General features: G+C 40.3%; 1 protein-coding gene across 2 annotated transcripts in view; it reads left to right on the forward strand.

The window, feature by feature from the left end:
- Positions 1-16,533, forward strand: part of SMARCA5 (SWI/SNF related, matrix associated, actin dependent regulator of chromatin, subfamily a, member 5) — a 34,441-nt gene extending 17,908 nt beyond the window's left edge. For both annotated transcript variants that reach the window (XM_028519172.2, XM_036031845.1), the window contains 14 exons: positions 1,118-1,344; positions 3,525-3,646; positions 3,728-3,880; positions 5,443-5,575; positions 8,387-8,535; positions 8,731-8,850; positions 9,669-9,779; positions 10,684-10,797; positions 10,992-11,114; positions 11,836-11,968; positions 12,569-12,687; positions 13,115-13,327; positions 15,008-15,115; positions 15,864-16,533. In XM_028519172.2, the coding sequence (XP_028374973.1) occupies positions 1,118-1,344; positions 3,525-3,646; positions 3,728-3,880; positions 5,443-5,575; positions 8,387-8,535; positions 8,731-8,850; positions 9,669-9,779; positions 10,684-10,797; positions 10,992-11,114; positions 11,836-11,968; positions 12,569-12,687; positions 13,115-13,327; positions 15,008-15,115; positions 15,864-15,929 (1,891 nt within the window). In that variant the 3' untranslated portion in view covers positions 15,930-16,533. The remainder of the gene's footprint in view (positions 1-1,117; positions 1,345-3,524; positions 3,647-3,727; positions 3,881-5,442; positions 5,576-8,386; positions 8,536-8,730; positions 8,851-9,668; positions 9,780-10,683; positions 10,798-10,991; positions 11,115-11,835; positions 11,969-12,568; positions 12,688-13,114; positions 13,328-15,007; positions 15,116-15,863) is intronic.
- The last annotated feature ends 5,845 nt before the right edge of the window (positions 16,534-22,378 follow it).

The raw sequence follows: 22,378 nt of genomic DNA on the forward strand, positions 1-22,378 counted from the left end.
TGTTTATATGTTTTAAGATTTTACTTATGTTTCGGAGAGAGGAGGTGGGGGAGGGGAGAGGTCCCCGAGAAACACCGGTGTGCGAGAGAAGCATCAGTGGGTTGGACGCCTCTCGCACACCCCCAGACAGGGACGTGGCCCGCCGCTCAAGCACGTGCCCGGACCGAGCACGGCACCTGCAGCCTTTGGCTTCACAGGCCAGCGCTCGCCCCGCTGAGCCACGCCAGCCAGGGGATGAAAGGCTGTAATTTAAAGAAACGGGTGTGTTATTTGGGAAAGAACCATCATAGAAGGCAGAACATCTTAAATGTTCTTAAAACTTGAAAGGTTTTTATAGGGTAGCAAAGATACTAGACTTACCTTGTATGGCTCTAAAATACAGAACTTAAACGAGTCAGTGCTAAAGGAAGAAGACATCTTTTTTTAGTTAAACATACTGGTAAACTTCACAATAGAATTATGATTGGAATGATAAGGACCACCTTTAAATATTTAGTGTCCCATGATTAGAGTTGTTAAGCATAGGTTATGTAGATTATTTAAGATTTTATTCAGAGGTTTCAAGGTTGTGAAACTTGGGTGTTTAGGCAGATTGTTCTTTTTTGCAGGGAATGTCTAAATTCTTAGTGTACAGTCAAGACTTTCTGCGATCTGGCCTATGGCTGGAGCTTCATTGCCCTATCCCATGTACTTCTATTTATACTTAAGTCGTGTTGTATTTATCTTACGCTTATCATTACGTTTTACCTCTCCTGATTCTTCCTTCTTCCTCAGATTAGTGTTCTTACCCAAAAGCTATACTAGCTACAATGAATAGTATTTTTTTAAAAATGTAGTATCATGCTGTTTTAATGTATCCCAAGATAAATGGATACTCTGTTGGTCCTCAAGGTCTAAAGCATAAGTGTGAACATTAGAACATTGAGGGCGATAAAGAAAAACAGCAGGAAAAAGAAAGAGATTATGTATGGTAAATGCCTAACCACACCTTAGAAGTTGATGGGTTGTTTATACAGGTGTTTTTGGGTTGAGATGGGGAAGGGGATTGAGTGTGTAAGGCGACAGGGACTGAGGAGAGAACATTTGAGACCTCTTAAGATACTTGTCTTCTCGATAGGTATACTCGGATATTAATGAAGGATATAGACATACTCAACTCCGCAGGGAAGATGGACAAAATGAGGTTACTGAACATCCTGATGCAGCTGAGGAAGTGCTGTAATCATCCCTATCTCTTCGACGGAGCTGAGCCCGGCCCACCTTACACAACAGACATGCATCTAGTGACCAACAGTGGCAAAATGGTGGTGTTAGACAAGCTGCTTCCTAAGTTAAAAGAGCAAGGTATCTATATTGCTGATATCAAATTAAGAAGTAGTGATAACTTTTTTAAAGTTCTAACAACCCTTTGAAAAGATAACTGGCATTTCCTTAAGTTGAAATGTAGAATATTTTAGAACTTCTGTCTGAGTTCCACCTTTCTCCAAATTATAGGCCTTAACCTCTTTTAGAAAGTGATTAGGTCAGCCACATTCTCTGGATTGAGGGGAAGAACTTCTCGTATTGTCCAGAAGGTATCCAGCTCATGTAATATGAGAAATAGAAACATTTATTGAAGAAGATGCAAGAAACATTGTACATAGGACAAGGACATCTCCGTCCCCTTCAAAGTAGGCACCTTGGGACTTCACATAGTTCTCCCAGTCACCTTCAGCTGCCCTGTTGTATTTCCCTGAAACTCATCAATGGTCTGAAATCTCATCCCTTCCAAGGGTGATTTTAGTTTTGGGGAAAGCCAGAAGTCGTGGGGCACCAACCTGGGCTGTAGGGGAGCTGAGTCATCTAGGTGATTTGATGTTTTGCAAAAAAACTGCATAAGATGTGATGTATGAATGAGTGTGTTACCGTGTTGAAGCTGCCAGTCACCAGTTGCCCATAGCTGCGGCCTTCTAATCTGAATAGTTTCCGCGGAGGAATGTTCAAGTATAATGCAAAATTTGATGTAGATTCGTTGCTCTCCTTAGTCATTTTGAAACACGATGGCCACACAGTACACATACTCACTCCATGGTGTTTATTGCCCCCACTGACTAGTACAGTGAAGTCATCTTTGTTCACACATGTGCATTCCAGTCCACTCTTCTGGGCTGCAGCGTTACATCAGTGTTGCACAAACTGTTCTTGTTATATTAATAATGGCTGGACTTTTCTGGACAGATCTCATATATGCTTTCCCAGAAACCAGCTTTTTGTTACAAGATGCCAAGAATGTTCTCCCCACCTATGCTCACTTCCCAGATCTTTTGGTAGACAGTGCTGTTGTGCTTGTGGTATTGGTTTCAGTTATTTAGTTAAATATTATGTGCACGGGTCCAAAGCAGTTTTATTTACAGCATATGGGCTTTTTATATCAAAGTGAATATGTGGTATGTGTAGTGGCGTATTTAAATTACATGAGTGTAGAGCAAACTAGTATGGAGCCAGTTCCAACAATAATAAACTCATGGCAAAACTTGTTTTTCATTTGTGCTATATCTGCTTGTCTCCTCTCAGATTTTGGATTTCTCTGTTTGTGTTTCTCTGTATCTTCATAAGAATGATAGTTTTACCACTAGATGACTCTCCTGCAGGATGTCGACTATGAAAAATACAGTACAAGTTGTTAGTGGATTGGTTTTATTTTTCCTTTTTATACGTTTTTGTAGAAACGTACTTTCTAAAATGGTTTAGAAGGTGAAGTTTAATTACTTTGAAAGTGAAGTAATTAAAAGAATTGCTGGGGAGGAATGGCAATGCTCAGGTGTTAGTGAAAGCTGCAATAAGTTCCGCAAGGAAAATGGAGACTATTGAACATCCTTGTGTGCGTTTGGCGTTGTGGAAGGTGGGACACAGCATGTTATCAGCCCAGGGAGTTTCATAATCGTTTTTTCAAAATGATCCTTTTGTCTTCATACATTCTATGGAAGGTGTTGTACAACTGGCTGAAGCAGTGGCAGGCAGTTGAATAATCTGAGTGATGGCAGATAAGAGGAGGGCTCTCAGTGGGGATGTGAGGCACTCATTTATGGTCCTTCAGGCTGGGGTGGGTCTTCAGCACTGGTTGAAGAGTTCCAGTGTTGGTGGGGGCGGGGGGTGCAGTACGCAGGGCCGTGCACGTGGAAGAGCCGTGCGGTGGTAGAAGGTCATTTTTAAATGTAGGTGTGATCAAAATATAATGATTTCAGGCTTTGGGGTGGTAAGACCTTCTAGGCCAAATACAGATATTATTTCTATTTCAAATACTGCTTTCTATTTTATTTAGTGTGCTGTTAAATATTCCTCTTTTTTATGTATGTCATAATGGGAAAAACATGAGGAATGATTGACTTGGATAATATGTATGAGTGCAGTTTTTCTTGTAATCAACTAGGTAACTTAAAACTAAGGGGTAGTAGGTTAGTGTTGGTTCTGGTTAACTTTAAATTTTAAAGAAGTTTTTCTTACTGTTGAAACTTCTGATAGGGTACTGTTATGTTCACCAACAGGTTCACGAGTACTAATCTTCAGTCAGATGACAAGGGTGTTGGACATTTTGGAAGATTATTGCATGTGGAGAAATTATGAGTACTGCAGACTGGATGGGCAGACGCCCCATGATGAGAGACAAGTGAGTAAAATCCAGGGAGGGGAGATAAAAAAAAATTAGGTAAAACCGTCGTCTGACATTTGTTTTATTTTGTGTCTATAGGAGTCCATCAATGCATTTAATGAACCAAACAGCACAAAGTTTGTTTTCATGTTAAGCACACGTGCTGGTGGTCTTGGCATCAATCTTGCTACTGCTGATGTAGTAATTTTATATGATTCGGATTGGAATCCCCAAGTAGATCTCCAGGCTATGGTAAGAGGTAACAAATATACTTACTCTGTGCTTACAGAGGTTTTATAGAGCAAGCTAATGAACACTCTGCACGTGCCGGTGATCTAACCCAGTAGAATGTTACTTGGCTCTGCCTTGATAGTTGAGTGGCGATTTTACAGGTGATCTTCTCTCTAAGTCAGTATACAGATGCTCTTTGGCTCACAGTGGGGTTGGGTTCTTGAGACATAATCCCATCATATGCTTAAAATATTGTGAGTCAAAAATGCATTTAACTTATTAAAAATTATAGTTTAGCCTAGCTGGTTTCTGCTGAATCAATACTGCTTTCACGGCATCATAAAGTCAGAAATCCTAAGTCAAACCATCATTAGTCTGGGACCATCTCTGTTTTCATGTTGCAGCTTTGCCACATCTGAGGACTTTGGAGTCCTGCTGTATTCTCTGTCTTCTGGTGGCAGAAGGGGAAAGAGGGAGAGCTGAGGGAAATTTTTATGGGTCACATCTATAAGTTCCCCGTGTTCACTGGCCAGAACTAGTCACATAACTGACCAGAAGGGAACTGCTTATAGGTGTGCCCCAGGAGGAAAGGGAAATGGGTTTGGTGAGCTGCTAACCTGCCTGCTACGTTAGATGCTGACCAGAGCAGGAAGACTTTTTCTTTCTAAAAACAGAGGGTGGGGAGGGAGAAACATTGATACTTGCCTTTTGTACACGCCCCAGAGGGGATGAGCCTGCAGCTTCAGCATGTGTCCTGGCCAGGAATTGAACCCACGGCCTTGGAGGTTGTGGGACAACGCCCAACGAACTGATCACTCTGGCCTGGGAAGAAAGACCCCTTTTTGAGGAAGTTTATGATCTGTAGATTTAGTCAAAAACTTCAAAATTCCTAAGACAGATACTGCTAATGACTTGACCATGATATTGGTGACCATAAAAACCCAACTGTTAGATTTCTGGTTTTAGTCACTTTCTTTCTATATTCTTTGTAAGGGTGGCTAGGGAAAATTGATCAGTTAGACAGGGATATTCGGTAGGAATGTGGTTTGTGAACTTCCCAGAAGTTAAACAGAAAATAGAATAATGGAATTCTCATTAATTTGACTACTTATCCGTAGTTAATTGGGTAACTTTTAAAGATTGGTATTTTTGTCTTGGTGGAGTTCATAGTAGTGAAAATTTATATTTGATTTAGGCAGAAAACATTTTGAATTTAAACCCAAGAAAAAAGAGTTTTTAAAAACTTCTGTCATTTAAAAACTAATTTCTTCTTGCCTAGAGATGTTATGTGTATTTTATTTTGGCATAATCTAGTAAAATTAATCTGGTAGTTAAACAGATTCAGCAGCTATGGTATGTTTCATATTCTAAAAGTTTTCCTTGTGAGATAACCAAATAATGTGATTGAAACTAAGAAACAGAATTGAAGAAATAGTAACATACTGTGAATCGGTTTTTAGGTATAGTTTTGTTACATAGTTTTTAAAAGCTTTATACTTGAGAATAAATAAAATTTGTTTCTCAGTATACACAAATGTTTTATGAATTTTAAACTTATTTGGAATATATGGTAATTTGCCTAGGACCGAGCACACAGAATTGGACAAACCAAGACAGTTCGAGTGTTCCGCTTTATAACTGATAACACTGTGGAGGAAAGAATAGTGGAGCGTGCTGAGATGAAACTCAGACTGGATTCCATAGTCATTCAACAAGGTGAGAGCCTCAGAACCTTACAAAATTTACCAAGTGGGATTGATGCATGTTTTTTCCCCGGATTACTTAGGAGATTCTCATTATTAGGCATCATCCACTGAATCAAGCCAGCAGGCAGAGATACTCAGCTTTGGTTTCGCTAAGAGGAAGATGGGTTTGGGCCTAGGAAGATTTACATTTGAAGAGGGACTCTGCCAGTTAGCAGTTCTTTCACACTATCTGAGCCTGTTTTTTATCTTACTAAATGGGGATAAAGGTAACTACTATTTTGTATTTTTAAGGATCAAAGGGGACAATGTGCATAAAATTTCCAGCATTCAGTGTGATGCGTATTAAATAGAGCTGTGGTGATTATTATTTACATGTAGTAAGCACTGCATTGATTATTCTTAGTGGGACTGAAGAAATAAAAACAAAACTCAGAGAAGCTCATTATGTTCTTTTTCTAGTCTGCAGCTCTTTGCTGAGCTCCTGGCAGATGCCAGGCACTGTTCTCAGTGCTGACAAGATAATGGGGCATGAAGCTGACAGCCGATCTTGGATTCAGGGAGTTTATAACTGAGTTAGAGGGAGACGTGGAATAAACAGTTACGTGAATAGGACTACAGGAAAGAGGGATTTTATTCTGAATTAAAGGGAGATTCAAATTCTCACTGTAGATCAGCTTTTGCAAAGGAAGACATTTGTATTTCCGTGAAGCTTACAGTAAAGTTGGTGATGGGATGCATAAAATGCCAAAATGGAAAAAAAAAACCCTCCATCACTAAGCCCACATTCCTTTCTTTCCTTTTCATACTGCCTCATGAGCATATACTCCTTACCTGTCTGTAAAACTGGTGTATTGTTGACATGTTTACCGAGTACTTCATGTATGTGTCTTGGTTTTGCCAACCTGTCTCTAATTTCCATGTAAATGTCACATTTCTTTGGTTTTTCGTAATACCAAACATAGTATAGACTTTACCATCCATTATCTCCTTTAGTTTTCATGCCAGTTTGAGCTTGGAATCAGGTAGAACCAAGGCAGTTGTCTACCATTTATCATTTAAATGTCACAGCTAGGACGTGACTCAGGCAAGGGATCAAGAACCACGTTAACTGCATGGTGAAGTGTCTCTGGGAACTCCCAGGGCTTGCCACAGCGTGAAGTTACTCATGTGTGATGTGAGTTGGGGGTTTTTACCCTCACATTTATTTGTGTGTTTAGATGGGGTTCTTGTTCTAAATTATTCTCATCTATGAACTGTGTTTGTTTTTAAGTTAAAATATTAGTTCCTGCCCTGGCCAGTGTTGTTCAGTTGGATCATTGTCCTGTAAACCAAAAGGTCATGGGTTCAATTCCCTATCAGGGCACACACCTAGGTTGCAGGTTTGGTCTCCTGTTGGGGCATGTACAAGAGGCAGCCGATTGAAGTTTCTCTTCCCCTCTCTGATCTCCCCTGTCTAAAATCAATAAGCAGGTCCTTGGGTAAGGATAAAAAAAGTAAAGCAATATTAATTCCTTTGTAGTCAATTTAGAAAATGTTTGAGTTTTTCATTTTTCAACTTAGTTTTTTTTTGGGGGGGCGCAAATTTTGTGCTTAGTGGCTTTGTTCATTCCATTTGTAGATATATCAGTCTAACAGCAAGCCTCGGGTGCATAGCTCTGTGTTACTGTCTTAGGGACTGAGGGACATACTTCAGAATACGAGACAACCCGGAAGCACTTTCTGTCTTAAAAGCCCTCTTCCTGTCCAACAGGGAAGTAGTTTCCGTCAGCCCAAGAACATTTTGACAACTGTGATAGGCTTCCCTGCAAAGTAAAATGCTGTGGGTACAGCAGTCCCTGTCTTATCCAGTTTCATTTTGTGCAGTTTCAGTTACCCATAGTCAACCCCAGTTAGCACTATTAAAGGGAAAGTTCCAGAAATAAACAATTCATAACTTTTTCTTAAATCCTCACCTAAGAATATGTTTACTGATTTTAGAGGAAGAGAGGAAGGAAAGGGGGAGTGGAGAGACAGCAATATGAGAGAAACATCGAAACTTTATCCTAAGTATGCATTTACAGGAAAACAACATAGTAAACGTAGGGTTTGGTGCTGTCTGTGATTTTGGGCTTCCACTGGGGCTTGGAACATGTCCCCTCTTGGATAAGTAGGGGCTACTTTATACTCTGACTTTGAAAGTCACAGGTGTTTGGTTGTGCATTCTATTATGGACTTAAAACCATGATACAAGTAGTTCACGAAGTCGCAGAAAACAGCTTGGATTTTCACGCACTTATTACAAGGGTGGAGTACAAGTACTGAAGCCTTGGATCAGTGTGTGTGAATGGCTCCAGGGAGTGGAAACAGTTCCGTGTGGTATTTCCTTTTGTTTTGATGCCTGCTTGTTTGAAAACACTAAAGAGTTGGTAAAATTCTTGCCAGTTTAAGACCTAACTTTTCTGATACTGAGTTTTTTCTGTATTCAAAATAAGCTTTCAGTAGTTTCAGTTCTTAAGATTAAGTTTTCAGAAATTAATGTATGTTTTGGTCCTTACATAAAATTTGGCAGTAGGAAAGGTATATTTTTGTACTTCATTCTAAATAGATTCGGGGGTTTACTAATAACATCTTTCTGCTTTCAGAAACTTCTTGTGCTTATAATGTTCTCATCTATTGATACTTTTAAAAAAAATCTAATTTCAATTTTCACATACCATATGTGAATAAACCGAAATGATTGATGTTTGAGGCAAAGTGACAGTATTACATCCGACATTTAGAATTCTAGGTTTCCAGTAAAATAAAGTCGGTTAAGTTAACATACAAAATAATCTGTTTTTAGGAAGACTCGTGGATCAGAATCTGAACAAAATTGGGAAAGATGAAATGCTTCAGATGATTAGACATGGAGCGACACATGTATTTGCTTCAAAGGAAAGTGAGATCACTGATGAGGATATTGATGGTATCTTGGAACGGGGTGCAAAGAAGGTGAGGTACAGATTAAGTGATAATGTTGTTAACACATACCATTTTAAACCAAAACCGAGGAAATACTTGTTATGTGAATTATAGTTATTTCCATAAAACGAAGCTTTTGTATGCTGTGAAGCCTGATCCACGTGGACTGTAGTTCTCATGCTTTTTTAGTTCTTAATCTAACAAGGTGTTTGCTTTGTTCCCTAGACCGCAGAGATGAATGAGAAGCTCTCCAAGATGGGTGAGAGCTCACTTAGAAACTTTACAATGGATACAGAGTCGAGCGTTTATAACTTTGAAGGGGAAGATTACAGAGAAAAACAGAAGGTAATTTAGAATTACTTGAAGGCTTTATTTTGCTTGCAACTTGGAATTTTAAGTGTTAGTTATAAATTTGTCTCAAACACCAGTCATTTCTGTTATTCACATCTAACTTATTTGTATGTTAAATTTAATGCCAAAATTTTCAGCTCATAAGGCCTGAAATGGTTTAAAGGCTTATGTTATGAAGAGTACTGTATACTATTTAGTATAATATTGTGAAATACATGATAGAGAAATACATTGTGTGGGGGTGTATACAATAATCTGAGACATTTGAAAATTAAAATTACTGCAAAATAGTTGTCACCACCTTATTAGAATTTCTTTTTCATAGTATAATTGACTGATAATAAGGAAAAATTTCATAAGCAATCATTGAAGTTACAGAGAAATTAAAAGTATCTGTAGAGCAGATGAAAAAAATACTATCTAGTGTTTTCATTGTTAACATTTAGACATGTATGTCCTCTGAATATTTTCTAGGCTAAATATGTGTCTCCATTTTTCTCCTGATTTGGGTTATAGCATACATTCTGTGACATTTTTTTTCACCCAACAGAATTATTAATTTGGCCAAAACATACCTACTGAATAGCTCAGGCTGTTGACTAAGACACTGCCCTGTGTGTTAATCACACACAGTGCAGAACAAGGTGTTGTAATCTCTCTTCTTGTAGAGTTTATAGTTCAAGGACTTAGTGGCTATCTTTCCATTTGCAAACAGTAGTCTTAATCATACACACAATGTGAGTCATATTCATGTAAAATGTGCAACTGTACATAGTAAAAGGTGGTGATTTGAATTGTTTCCCATGTGCTAGATTGCGTTCACAGAGTGGATCGAGCCACCTAAACGAGAAAGAAAAGCCAACTATGCAGTTGATGCCTATTTCAGGGAAGCTCTTCGAGTCAGTGAGCCTAAAGCACCCAAGGTGAGTTGACAGAGCACAAAAACTTCAAAAGATACTGGAAATGTGAATTTTTTTATTGCATTAGAATAAAGACAGATTGAGAATTATGTTTTGTGGGATTTTTTAATTGTTGTTTAGTTACAGTTGTCTCCATTCTCCCCCCTCCTGTGGCTCTCCCCTGTCCTGTCCAACCCCTGCTCCCAAAGACAATCCCCACCCATTGTCCTGACCATGGGCCCTTTGTACTTGTTCCTTGGCTTGACCTTCCCCCTCCTTCTCCCTTCCTCCCCCAGCCACCCACCTCCTACCACCCCTCTGGTCACTGTCAGTTTGTTCCTTATCTCTTTGTCTTTGGTTCTTTTTTGTTTGTTTGTTTTGTTAATTAGGTTCCACTTACAGGTGAAATGATGTGGTATTTGTTTTTCCACTGCTTGGCTTATTTCACTTAGCGTAGTGCTCTCCAGTTCCTTCCATGCTGTCATGAAGGGTAGGAGTTCCTTCTTTCTGCTCTGTAGTACCCCATTGTGTAAGTGTACCATGGGTTTTTGGTGCACTCGTTTACTGAGGGGTGCCTAGGCTGCTTCCAGCACTTGGCTGTTGTAAAATTGTGCTACTTTGAACATTGGAGTGCACAGGGTTCTTTTGAATTGGTGTTTCAGGGCTCTTAGAGTATAATCCCAGCAGTGCTGTGGGACCTTTTAACAGTGTACCTCAGTCAATTCTTAATTGTTATATGTTTTCGATAAATTAATTGTGAATCTGCATTTAAAATTTGATATTTTTTCTTCAGTTTTGTTGAAATATGCATTCACTTGCATGAAAAAATAATTAATGGTCTTGGTTTACAGAATAAAAATGATTAGAGATAGATTTAAAGCAAAATAGTTTCTTCTCTATGGACAATACTGTATTTCTTTTTCTTTAGGCTCCTCGACCTCCAAAACAACCCAATGTTCAGGATTTCCAGTTCTTTCCTCCACGTTTATTTGAATTATTGGAAAAAGAAATTCTGTATTACAGAAAAACTATTGGTTACAAGGTAATACAAATAATACTTTGTTAATAACTGGTCTGGTTTGTTTTGAACTTAATAAATAAATGTAAAATATTGGTATGTTTTCTTTTATGGTTGGATTAAAATCTGTGAAAGGTCATGCCATGTGTTTGAAGAATTTAGTCCATCACATTTTTTCTAAAATTTACTGATCAGTGACAGAAAAATATATTTTTTAGGTACCTCGAAATCCTGACCTACCAAATGCAGCACAGGCCCAGAAAGAAGAACAGCTGAAAATTGACGAAGCTGAGCCCCTTAATGATGAAGAGCTAGAAGAAAAAGAGAAGCTTCTAACACAGGTACAGCCTTCAATTGACACAAAATTTAGTAACTTATTTTGTAAGGTACTGTGTTACGTTGTGTTGGGGTATACAAAGAAGTACAAGTTTTTGCTCTCAAAGTGGAGAAATTGGAGATGATAAAGTATGGGCATGTGGGTAAAGACTGTTTCTATTGTCACTAGTAGTTCCAGTAGTTGCAGAGATGAGAGATTTGCACTGGCTTTGGTGAAGTGGGGGTCATTTTGATTACCTTTCTCCTGGCGTTCTCAGCTTCCCTGTGACCCTTCCGTGTCGCTGCTGACTCGTAGTTCTCAGTTGTGCATCTCTGCTGGGGACTTGCGTTGCCTCATATCCTTTAGGCCTTTCAGAGTCTGACCTTAGCCTGTCATTAAAGCTTCGTTTTCCCACCTCCTTCTGTCTCTGTTCTTTAACTGCTGGTTTCATTCTTCCTGGCAAACTCCTGACCCGTCAAAGCTCAGCAAAAATGTCACCTTCCGTACAGCATTTCTTGCTCTCTTCCAGTCAGCTTTAATTGGGTGTCTGAGCAGTATATGATGTATTGATAAAAATGTATATTTATGTACATGAAAACTTACCACTTTAAAAGAATTTAATTTAAAAAGATAAAAGGTGCAACTGAACATTATTTTCTGTAACACTTACAAGCACTGATAAAATGTAAAGCATCTTTCCCACCTTCGTTGTGCTGCGATCCAACATTGTTTCTGTTGCTCTGCAGGGATTTACCAATTGGAATAAGAGAGATTTTAACCAGTTTATCAAAGCTAACGAGAAGTGGGGTCGTGATGATATTGAAAATATAGCGAGAGAAGTAGAAGGAAAAACTCCAGAAGAAGTTATTGAATACTCAGGTAACTCTTTAATTATTTTACAAGGTATAAAAAATGTTCTCTGGCTTTTGGAGAACTGCTAGAAAGTTCATATTTTCCTACTGTGAATCATATTTTGATAAGCTGAATTTTGCCTCAACTTAAAGCCCTGTTTTTATTAAAAACTGGGAAAGTGTTCCCTTTAAAATGGCATAATTGTTTAATTTTTTTACCCTAGCTAGGTAGCTATAGTCAAGAAAATAAGAATCGGTTACTGAATGGCGTGCTTTCATTCATATTTCATCTGTCTCCGTAACTGCCCGAGTGTGGAGACCACGTGCCTGTTTCCTTGAGCCAGTTGGATTGTCAAGTGAGCGTGTGTGGTGGTGCTGTGCGGAGTCTGCTTTAGATTTCAGAGCAGCGGAAATTGCAGAGTTGGAAGTTAACTTAATCATCCAGTTTAACTCAGTTTTTTTCCAGTTAAGGAAACTGAGACATTATAAGTACCTATTTACTTTCTGTTATTGTTTGGGAGAACTGGAAACATTTCTTAGCAAATAAAATGGGAGCATTTATGCTAACAAGTTGCATCTCTACCCCTCCTCCACCCATTGCGTCTGTCCGACTTGCACGGTCCCGCAGCTGTGTTCTGGGAGAGGTGCAACGAGCTCCAGGACATAGAGAAGATTATGGCGCAGATCGAAAGGGGAGAGGCAAGGATTCAGAGAAGAATTAGCATCAAAAAAGCACTCGATACAAAGGTACTTCACATGTTAATAAATATGGCAATTAGTAAAATAACTCCCGTCAGTGAATTTAAGAGTTAAAAAAACTTTTAAAAAGGAAAGGACAGATGATTTAAAATTAAAATTTTCTTCAAAGAAAAACAAATGTCCTAGATATTCTCTCCAAAGAATTCACTTCAGTATTAGAGTTGATGTATGTCGGTCAGAGGCATTAGAATTAGCTCTCTCCTGCATGGGATCAGGAAGTCTCTTGTTTCTCTTCAGAGCAATAAAGACAAAAACGGTTTCAGGACAAAGGCGATATAATGCAGTTGACGTGTTATGGACAGAAAGTTCTGATTTGAGATAAAATATGGTAGAGCTAACTTGACTAAAGCTGAGTTTGAAATACAGATTATATAGGATTTATATTTTATACAATATGAAATCTGACTTTTGGTAGATTGGGCGGTACAAAGCACCTTTTCATCAGCTGAGAATATCATATGGTACCAACAAAGGAAAAAACTATACTGAAGAAGAGGATCGTTTTCTGATCTGTATGCTTCACAAGCTTGGATTCGACAAAGAAAACGTTTACGATGAGTTGCGACAGTGCATTCGCAACTCGCCTCAGTTCAGATTTGACTGGTTCCTGAAGTCCAGGACTGCGATGGTGAGTGCGCAGGCCTCTTGTGTGACGTGGCGCACGGCTCAGAGTACGTTGCTCTTCAGCACTCTCTGACTCGGGCAACTGCTTTCTTAGGCGAAAATCGTGGGTAAGCTTTTGTCACAATATTGTTAGTATCGTAAGTTGAATCAGCTTCTTAGAACAGTTCACATTCAGTTAAAAAGCTGCTGTCATAGCTAACTTAAGTTTATTGGTCCTGTCCTTTAATGTCACATATCTTTTAACTTCACTCTGTGTGATAGGACTAGCTTTTGATATTTATGTTACTTAGTTCTAAGGACGAGGGAATGCCACTATCAGTTTAAACTTCTGAATGTGATGCTCGTGGTTTAAAATCTGCACCATTCAGACTTCAGTTTGTAAGGGACATCTGCCCGTAAGAAGAGTCCGGGTTCCTTGAATGTAGTGAAGCCCTTGTTTTGTGCTGATCTGACGCTCAGTTTTGTTGTTTTCAGTATCTGGCTGTTTCTGTTGGAAGTTCTGTTTCTCAAATGACCTAAATTCAAATTCAGAAAAGTTTATCTTTGATAAATCAGTCTTTTTCTTACATATCTTTACTGTCTTTAACTTTTAACTTGAGCGTGTTCTGCAAGATGATGACAATGTCCAAAAGCCCTGTAGTCGTAAGTTGGGGGCATCCTGGGATAAACAAAGTTGGAACATTATGTTTGTAATACGGTTTCCTTCTGTGTATTTAAAATTGTCGATCTTCAAGATGTAGGATAGTGTGCAGTCTTTGCCTGTTTGACCACATGAGGTTTTTTTCTCCTCACTACCCTCCCAGAGGGGCTGCTGTTTTCTGAAACCCTAGTTTGGGAAATGTCCTGCTACAGATGGCCCCTTAGGACAAACAGTTGATTGAGGTGGGGCCCTTTCCTAACCCCTTCTGGCGCCTGTGCCTCTGTGCGGCTGCTGAGGGGGCGGCACCGCAGGTGTTTCCCAGCCTGGTGCGGCGTGTTCTACAAAGTGGCATTTCCAGCGACTTGGCTGGGGTTGTGTCGTACCACTTACTGTCAAAGAAAAATAGAACAACTTGGCTCAGCAAGGAAGGGAGCTGCTAGTCAGCAAGGATTCACATAGACTCCTGTCTGCTTCAGAGTTATCTGCTACTTGGCTTCACTGTACTGCAGAGTCTTTTCTAGGGCCGCACGGGTTCCTGGAGAGAGACGAGGCACTGCTGCTCCTCGTAGGCCTCCGTGGCTGTGTTTCTAAAATTGGGAAGGGTGCACGTGGTACATGGTCCACCGTAATCCCACTGACAGTGCTTTTGAGGGAAATACCGTGTACGCCTCTTGCTAAAGTTAGTTTTAATTGATTCGACCCTCAAATATGCACACTATTACTTAAGTTCGGATATAAATTACAGTTCTCAAGCACGATCACTAAGTGGTGTTGCATTTATTATGAGATGTTCATTTTCACTATTTTAATTATTAAGTGAAGGAAAGGTTTATGAAAACTACACAGTAGTATGGCTTTAGTGAAATCAAAATATTTACAAAATTTTTTATCCTTGTAACATGGATTGTATATGAAAATCGGCCTTTTGCTTTTTAAAATTTTATCTATTGGGAGTGTGTGATTTTATATTATCATAATATCCTATATATTAAAACTAGTCATAAAAACTTACAGTTGGAAAGTGTAAATTTGTTTGCAACTCAGGAGCTGCAGAGGAGGTGTAACACCTTGATTACCTTGATTGAAAGAGAAAACATGGAACTGGAAGAAAAGGAGAAGGCGGAGAAAAAGAAGAGAGGACCAAAGCCTTCAGTAAGTAGTCACAGATACGTGAATATCTGTGTGAGCATTTAATGATTTTTTTTCTCTTTAAGAATGTGCACATTACTTGGCGATCATTGAAGTCAGGCTTCCTGGCTTCCTCCTTCCCTTGTAAATCATGGGGAAAATCACATTATGATGGTAGTGGGGGGTCTTACAAACCCTCATAATGTGGGGATTTGTGAAAATCTATGGAGAAATGTCGCCTGAATGCCAAGGGTATACACTTGACCTTGGGGGAATTATAATTTAGAAATATTATAATTTTAAAATATTTAAAGAAACATTAGTAAAGCAATGGCTTTACAGCTTTACGATGAACTTGATTTATTGTCCTTGTGATATCTTAGCAGTGTAAAAGGAAAACTTTTAAAGTAAAAAAGCTATCTACTAAAAGTTATTTACTAGTACAGCTTATAAAATCATGAATAGATAATGTTTCTGGATAATGTCTGATATTTATGAAACCTTACAAAATACTTTTTATTATTGCTTTCTTTTAGTAAGAGGGCATTTTATAAATTTGATGCACTGATTTACTGCTGCTAATTACAAGTTATTTCTTTATTAGCATTAACATTTTGTATTGTTTTATAATATGAGGAGATAAGATTATTCTGGGCAAGAGCAGCCAATGCCTGTTACTGTGTCGCTAGTGGAGGGCTGTGGTGTGTCTGTCCGTGTAGTTCATGCCCGTGTCAGTCTTGTGACGCGAAGTGACCCTTCTGTTTGCTCGTAGACACAGAAACGTAAGATGGATGGAGCACCTGATGGCCGGGGAAGAAAAAAGAAGCTGAAACTATGAATACACCTTGTTTCATAATCACTAACTTTGAACCAGTAGTCCTTTAATTTACGGGTCTTCATAAGATGTACTGTACAATGCTCAATTGTCGTGTCATTCAGAGACATCAGGTCCATCCGTTTACTGAGCTAGAAACTTAGTATGTAGTTTCACTTTTTTAAATGCAACAGCTGTGCTGAAATTTTTTTTATCATTAACACTTGAAATAATAAAATAGGCTTCATTTATTAATAAATGTTTCATTTGATTTATTTTTCTATTATAGTTCCATATGTGAAGATTGTGATTTTTCGTTTATAAGCTATAATTTCTACACTCATAAGGCTTAAAAAAAAAGCAAACAAAAAACATTGCAAATGACATTTGTCCCTTCAGTTTTCACTTGGTTGTGTAATTGTTTTAATTCACTTTGCCTTTGCCGAAATTTGGGTGTCACCTCTGTAGTGCTGTGGAGTCTCATCTGGAAAGATTATGTAAGCTACATTCTCCTCGCTTATTATATGGCTAGAATGAGGGGGAAGGCAAGAAAACTATCATTATAATCTATGCATATTTCTGTTACACTTTCTGTTTCTGTCGTTGGTTGTGAGGTGAATGTGCCCTATTCTGTTGGGAAAATGGCCTTTTAGTTGTATAGCCAAAGACATTAGTATCTTCTGGTTCCTTAAGGTGTTATGTACCATTTTATAAGAGGAGTATTATTTTTTTTAATTGTTTGGTAAGATTTTTGACAGAGTACCTTCTAAAGCGGCCACAACTTCGATAATGTCAAAACTAAGTTGATTTTTTTCCCAGTCAGAATAAGAGGTGAATGTCATGCTATTAAATTGAAACATGGGTAACAAAGTGTATCCCTTCCAGTTTCCCTTTTTTGAGTTTTAAAAGAATTGAAAATTTATTTTATTATATTTTAAAATAATTTCTACATGTGAGCAGAAAGACAGACTGTAGTTCCGGTTTTTAATTTTTTATGGACAGCCTTGACCCACAGGGGCCCTGCCGCGGGACCACCCGTGTGGGGGCCGGGCGCCGCCGTGCCGGAGGCCGCGGGGCGCGCCGCACGTCGTCTGTGTACAGTTTTGTATGTGCAGGCGGGGACAGGGACAGCTCTCCATTTTTCTAAGGGAATGCAATGAATGTAGCGTCGTGAATAAATATAACTTTTGTAATCCTCCAGTGGTCTTTTCTTTCCACTTCTTTATATTTCTTTTCTCATTTGATCCTGATTCACATATTTCCTTAGGACATTCTCTTTTCCCTAGGACATTCTTTTCCCTTAATTAGACTTCTTCCTTTAACAGTTCTATCAGTTGTCTTCATCTGCCCATACATATGTAAGATTTACTTATAATGCTGATTTATATAGTAATACTACTACTAATGCTTGCTTTTTCAAAATGTGGGATTGCTATCAATTTCAAACAAAAGAGTGCTTATGGCAAGTTGTAGAGTAATTTGAATTTATTTTATACCTCCCCAAAATGATTTCTATAGTGTCCTGAATTCTTAAAATAGCTGTTGCGAATCTAATGTATGCAGAATTTGAGGAAGCTTACTTTTCTTCATGAAAGGACCTATCAAGGGTCGTAGCCTCAATTTGGAGGAAATAATTAGAAAAATATAAGCCTGAAGGAAATGTGACAGGGGTCTCACAAGTGATGTTTTCCAAAGGAAGAGAAGCAGTCTACAGCTGTGAGGAGGGACGGAGTGGGAGGAGGTGGGCAGTGGACATGCAGAGTGAATCAAGTGCAGGGCCACGCTCCTGTGGGCGCGGGGACTCAAACATAAAAGAAACAACGGGAAACTATTCAAATTTAGCGGTTCAGTTTAGCCAGCTTGTGAGGCTGGTGTTTAACAAATCACTCAAGCTATTGATACTGCATGTTCATCCATAGTAAAGGGAAACCATGTTTTATACCATTGAAGGAAAAATGGCTCAGACCATTTGTTTTAAGTAGGTTTCTAGGTTCTCGATTTCCACTGAGGAAGAAGCTTTACACGTAGAATGGTGCCCAAAGCCGACCTGGCAGAGGGCAGAGGCTGGGTGTTGACCTAGGCGAGCGGGGTCGCGGCAGCCTGTGATCCGGACACTCTGTTCAATCGTTGAAAAGGCGCTATGTATTGTTAGGAAGATTATGTTCTATTCAGATCCAGATAAAAATGTTACAATGTAATCATTACTTTAAACCTGAGTATTTTAAATACTAATAAAATCTTGAAAGATAGGATTTGTCCAATCGCAAACTTTTAAATTTAGGGTACTTGACATACAGTAGACAAAATGTGCCTGATGTTTAAGGGTTTTTTTTTTTTTAATTTACTTTTAGAGGGAAAGGAAGGGAGAGAAACATCCGTGTGAGAGAGAAACATCAATCTGCTGTCTTGTATGCACTTTGGAGGACTGAGCTCGAAACCCTGGCCTGTGCCCTGACCCAGAGTCAAACTGGTGGTGACCTGCGTTTTGCCGAACGGTGCCTCTCCAACCGAACCACTGGTCAGGGGAGTGTGCCTGATTTAATAGCAGTGCTAGCATAGGCTGCTTAGAACGCGTTCAAGTTATGTTACTTAATCTGAATGAAACAGTCCTGATTTAGGGTCGTTGCATTTATATGGGCCCCGAGATGTTGTTTTCCTTAAAGGAGAGTATCTTAAGTGTGCGAGAAACAGCATATCAAAAAAGTAAACTGGTCAGTATTTTAGTATTGAACACTTTTACCAGTTAGACTACCAATTTATAGGTAGCTTTCAAATATGTTTCTCAAATAGAATCACACGCCCTGGCTGATGTGGCTCAGTAGGTTGAGTGCCTATGAACTGAAAGGCTGCTGGTTCGAATCCCAGTCAGGGCACATCCTGGGTTGGGAGCCAGGTCGTCCCCAGTTGAGGACCATGCAGGAAGCAACTGATCCATGTTTCTCTCCCTCCCTTCCTCTCAAATAAAATCTTTGAGAAAAAACACGCTTTATAACATCGTGTTTATATAGTCTTGACAATGTTAACTATGCTTTGCAAACATGTCCTTAGTTGGGAGGGTTCAGGCGTAGCAACATTTTTGGGAACATTTAGAAATCTCATTTCTGAGAAGACGTGCAGCCTCTTAACGCTTGACACCATTTCCTGCTGAGTGTTTCTGTGGGGGAGTGGATGCAGTGGGCCCTCTCAAGTTGAAGAAGCAGGAGGAAGGGGAATCAAGTGCCAAATACTGCACTTGCTCCAGGCCTGGAGCACATTCTTACCATACTATTAAAGCAAGGAGCAACGCCTTAAAAAAAAAAATAGTGGTGTAACCTACTTCAACGGATCTGTGTTCAAGACAGCGTCTGGTCCCACGTTCAGGTTCATGCAGCCAAGGTTGAGAACCTGCTCAAGGTCAGGCAGTCCCCCATCACTGGTGAAACAGCAGCCGCCGCATTCTGATGCCCCCTGCCGTGCACACGCGCCTCTCACACTCTCTGAAACCACCTCCTTTGCAGTCTCAGGCCTCACTGGCGCTGCGGGTTTCACCCAAGAAACATGTTACCCTGAGTCCGACCTAATAGTTGGAAAGCTGTCGGCTCTGGGCCTTCAGCTATGAGCTCTAAAACCACCTGGGAGCTTGTTCAGAAATGCAGAGTCCAAGGCCTCAAGCTGATCTGCTGAGTTAGAATCTGCATTTCAGTAAGGTCCTCATGATTTATATGCACAAAAAAAGAGGGGGCAGTGAAAAGGAGTGTTTTAAAGCATTTTGCCAAAGCAAAACAATAGCCATGGAACATACGTTCAGGTTAACGTGACCTCAGGGTAACATGGATTTTTTAAATTATTTTTTTTAGCGTAGATGAAGATTATTCAGTATTTCAGAGAAAATGTTTATATCTTGAACTGTGGATGTGGAGATAGCTTACCAGGGCCTACTCTGGTAAATTTTTAAGGCCTCACTAACGTTGTAGATAGCTTCTGCGTCTTACAATGAAACCCACTTTATCATAGGCTAATGGATAAAAAGTCCCTAAAGTGTCCCAACAACGTTACAACAGACATCATTGGAAGACCTGCTGTAGCAGCGTTTAAGTCACAATGCCACCAACAGGGTTGTTGGCTTCCCCAAGACAGAAATCAAGAAGAAGAATCCCAGAGAAACTTCCAGAGTTCATTAGGCTTATGCTGGAGCACAAGGCGGGCAGCACAGAGAAAAGGAAGGGGCTCCCCCATCTGGCTGGGGGGCTGGCCCTCGTGGCTGCTTTTATAAGTTGGGGGGCAAAGCGGGCTTCTGTGAAAAGATGGAAAGACCTGGCTTTTTGAAAGAGGCAGGCTTGCAGAAATATACATTTCAGCGTCCAATGACCTTTTTCCCTGCTGTCTATCCTGGCGGGGCTGTTGGCCCCAGTGCGTGGGGAAGTCTGAGGAGAAGGGAAGTCGGTAATACGATAGGGCTCAGGAACACCACACCAAGTGCACCTCCTCCCCCCAGAATCAGTGTGGGGCTGCTTCGAAGATCCAGACCTATAGTTCCTCGTTAGTCCTGTTTGCTCCTGAGCCTTGCCACCTGGGAACAAGTCTGTCATGAAGACGGCATTCTAGAATGTTTCAGGGTGACGTGTTGAATATCAGCAGCCCCGTTTTTATCAGCACCTATGTCGAGATGGAGTCAGGAATTCAGGGCTGGTTGGCTCTTCTGCATTTTAAGGTTTGGCCCCCAGACAAGGAGAGTGTGGGCACCACCCCACCCCTCTCTTTTCCCAAACACTCTGCATTCTCTCTTGATGTATGAATTGTATGGCTTCACACTTTATCCCAGTTGCTGCTTTAGAAGAAAAACTGCCTTGAGGAAGTTTACAAGGTATGAGAAGTGGTATGAGGCGGGGAAGTTAGGGGCTATTGTTAAAATGTGACTTGAGGGCAGCAGAGGACCGCTGAGACCACCCAACCCTGGCTGGGTGGGTCACTGGAGGAAGTGCCTCTTTGCAGTCTGTGGCCGACAGCATCAACGTCCACATTGCCAATTTTTCTAACTCGAGTCTCTGGCTGTGCCCTATCCTGGAAGATGTAAGATGGTAAGTATCAGCTTTTAAGCCCTGGTATTATTAAAAAGTAGTAATCAGTTTCTTTGGGACTAAAGCATAAACTTTTATTTCAAGAATTACCATTCAATAAATTTCATGAAACTGGCCTCAACATGTATCATTGACCAGCCACCTAGTCTGCTGGTAGCAGTAATACTGCCTGTTTGTCCCTCCCTGTCTCTCCCTAAGGCACTGTGTGCACCACTCACCCTAGAGCACATGGGTAATGAGAAGACCAAGAGTCACACACCAGGGCTTGGAACCTGTAGGTCAGGGAGGGTGAATGAGCCAGGCAGCCACATTTCTTACATCCTGGGTTGTACTTGGGGACATAGCCCTCTGCTCCTGTGATACCAACACTTTCTCAGTGTTGCAAGTGGAAGAGTCAGCTGAATCCCAAACGGGACCACTATTACACAGCCATAGGTCATTGCATTGACCCGGAAGGGAACATGTAAGTCTGGTGTCATGGTGACCAGAAGGGAAAAGTCAGACCAGCTAAAGAGTGTTCCTGAGTTTGGCATTTAACCCTCCCTCCCTCCCTCCCTCCCTCCCTCCCTCCCTCCCTCCCTTTTCTTTCTCTCCCTTTCCCTCTTTCTTTTCTTTCTTTCATGCAAACCTGTGCTTCCAAATTTTTCCAAAGAAAGAAAAAAATCAAAGACCTAAAGGAGACGTTTTCCAGATTCCATTAAGAGCAGCCAATATATCAGAGGCCGAATATAGAGTTTTCCTAGAATTTCCTGATAAGATTATGAACTACTACACAAGTCATTAAAACAGTAATGGCATCGCCCTCTGAAGGTTTTATTTCTTAATGAAGAGGTGGCTTATCCTAAAGAAGCAGGAGACTGTCAACGTGTGCTACCAGAAGTGGCATTCCGGTGTGACTTAGGCTTTCCCTTGCCAATACATGGACACAGAAGGTCACGAGACCAGTGGTGGCGCCCTCGTTGCTGCTGCTTCTACTGTATTGTAGACGCAGACACCGGCCCTCGGTGTCTGAGGCGTCATGGATGAGATGAGACATATTCACACGGACTACCGAGTCCTGTGGAGGAAAAAGGGATGGCACAGCCACTCTCTCAAGGGGAGGGCACCTTGGAGTGGCCTGGCAACTCTCTCAAGAGGAAAGTGCCCCAACCCTTGTCTTGACAGGTTTTTATTGGATTCAGTTTGCACAGGAATACAGGTAAAGCTCATTAATCGTTGTCAGGCATTAAGGCTCAAACAATAGATAACATACAAAGAACTTCAAGGGCTAATTCTGAGTCAGGGGGTGTTAGCTAAAGGGCTATAAAACCTTGGGAAACAAACTCATTTCCTGCTCAGACCCTTATCATTTAATTGAGAGCACTCTTAGCAAAGCAGGTTTCACAGGATTTTACATATTCTTTCTTAGGCCTGATC

This window comes from Phyllostomus discolor, chromosome 8, assembly GCF_004126475.2.
Source record: "Phyllostomus discolor isolate MPI-MPIP mPhyDis1 chromosome 8, mPhyDis1.pri.v3, whole genome shotgun sequence".
Lineage (NCBI taxonomy): Eukaryota > Metazoa > Chordata > Mammalia > Chiroptera > Phyllostomidae > Phyllostomus > Phyllostomus discolor.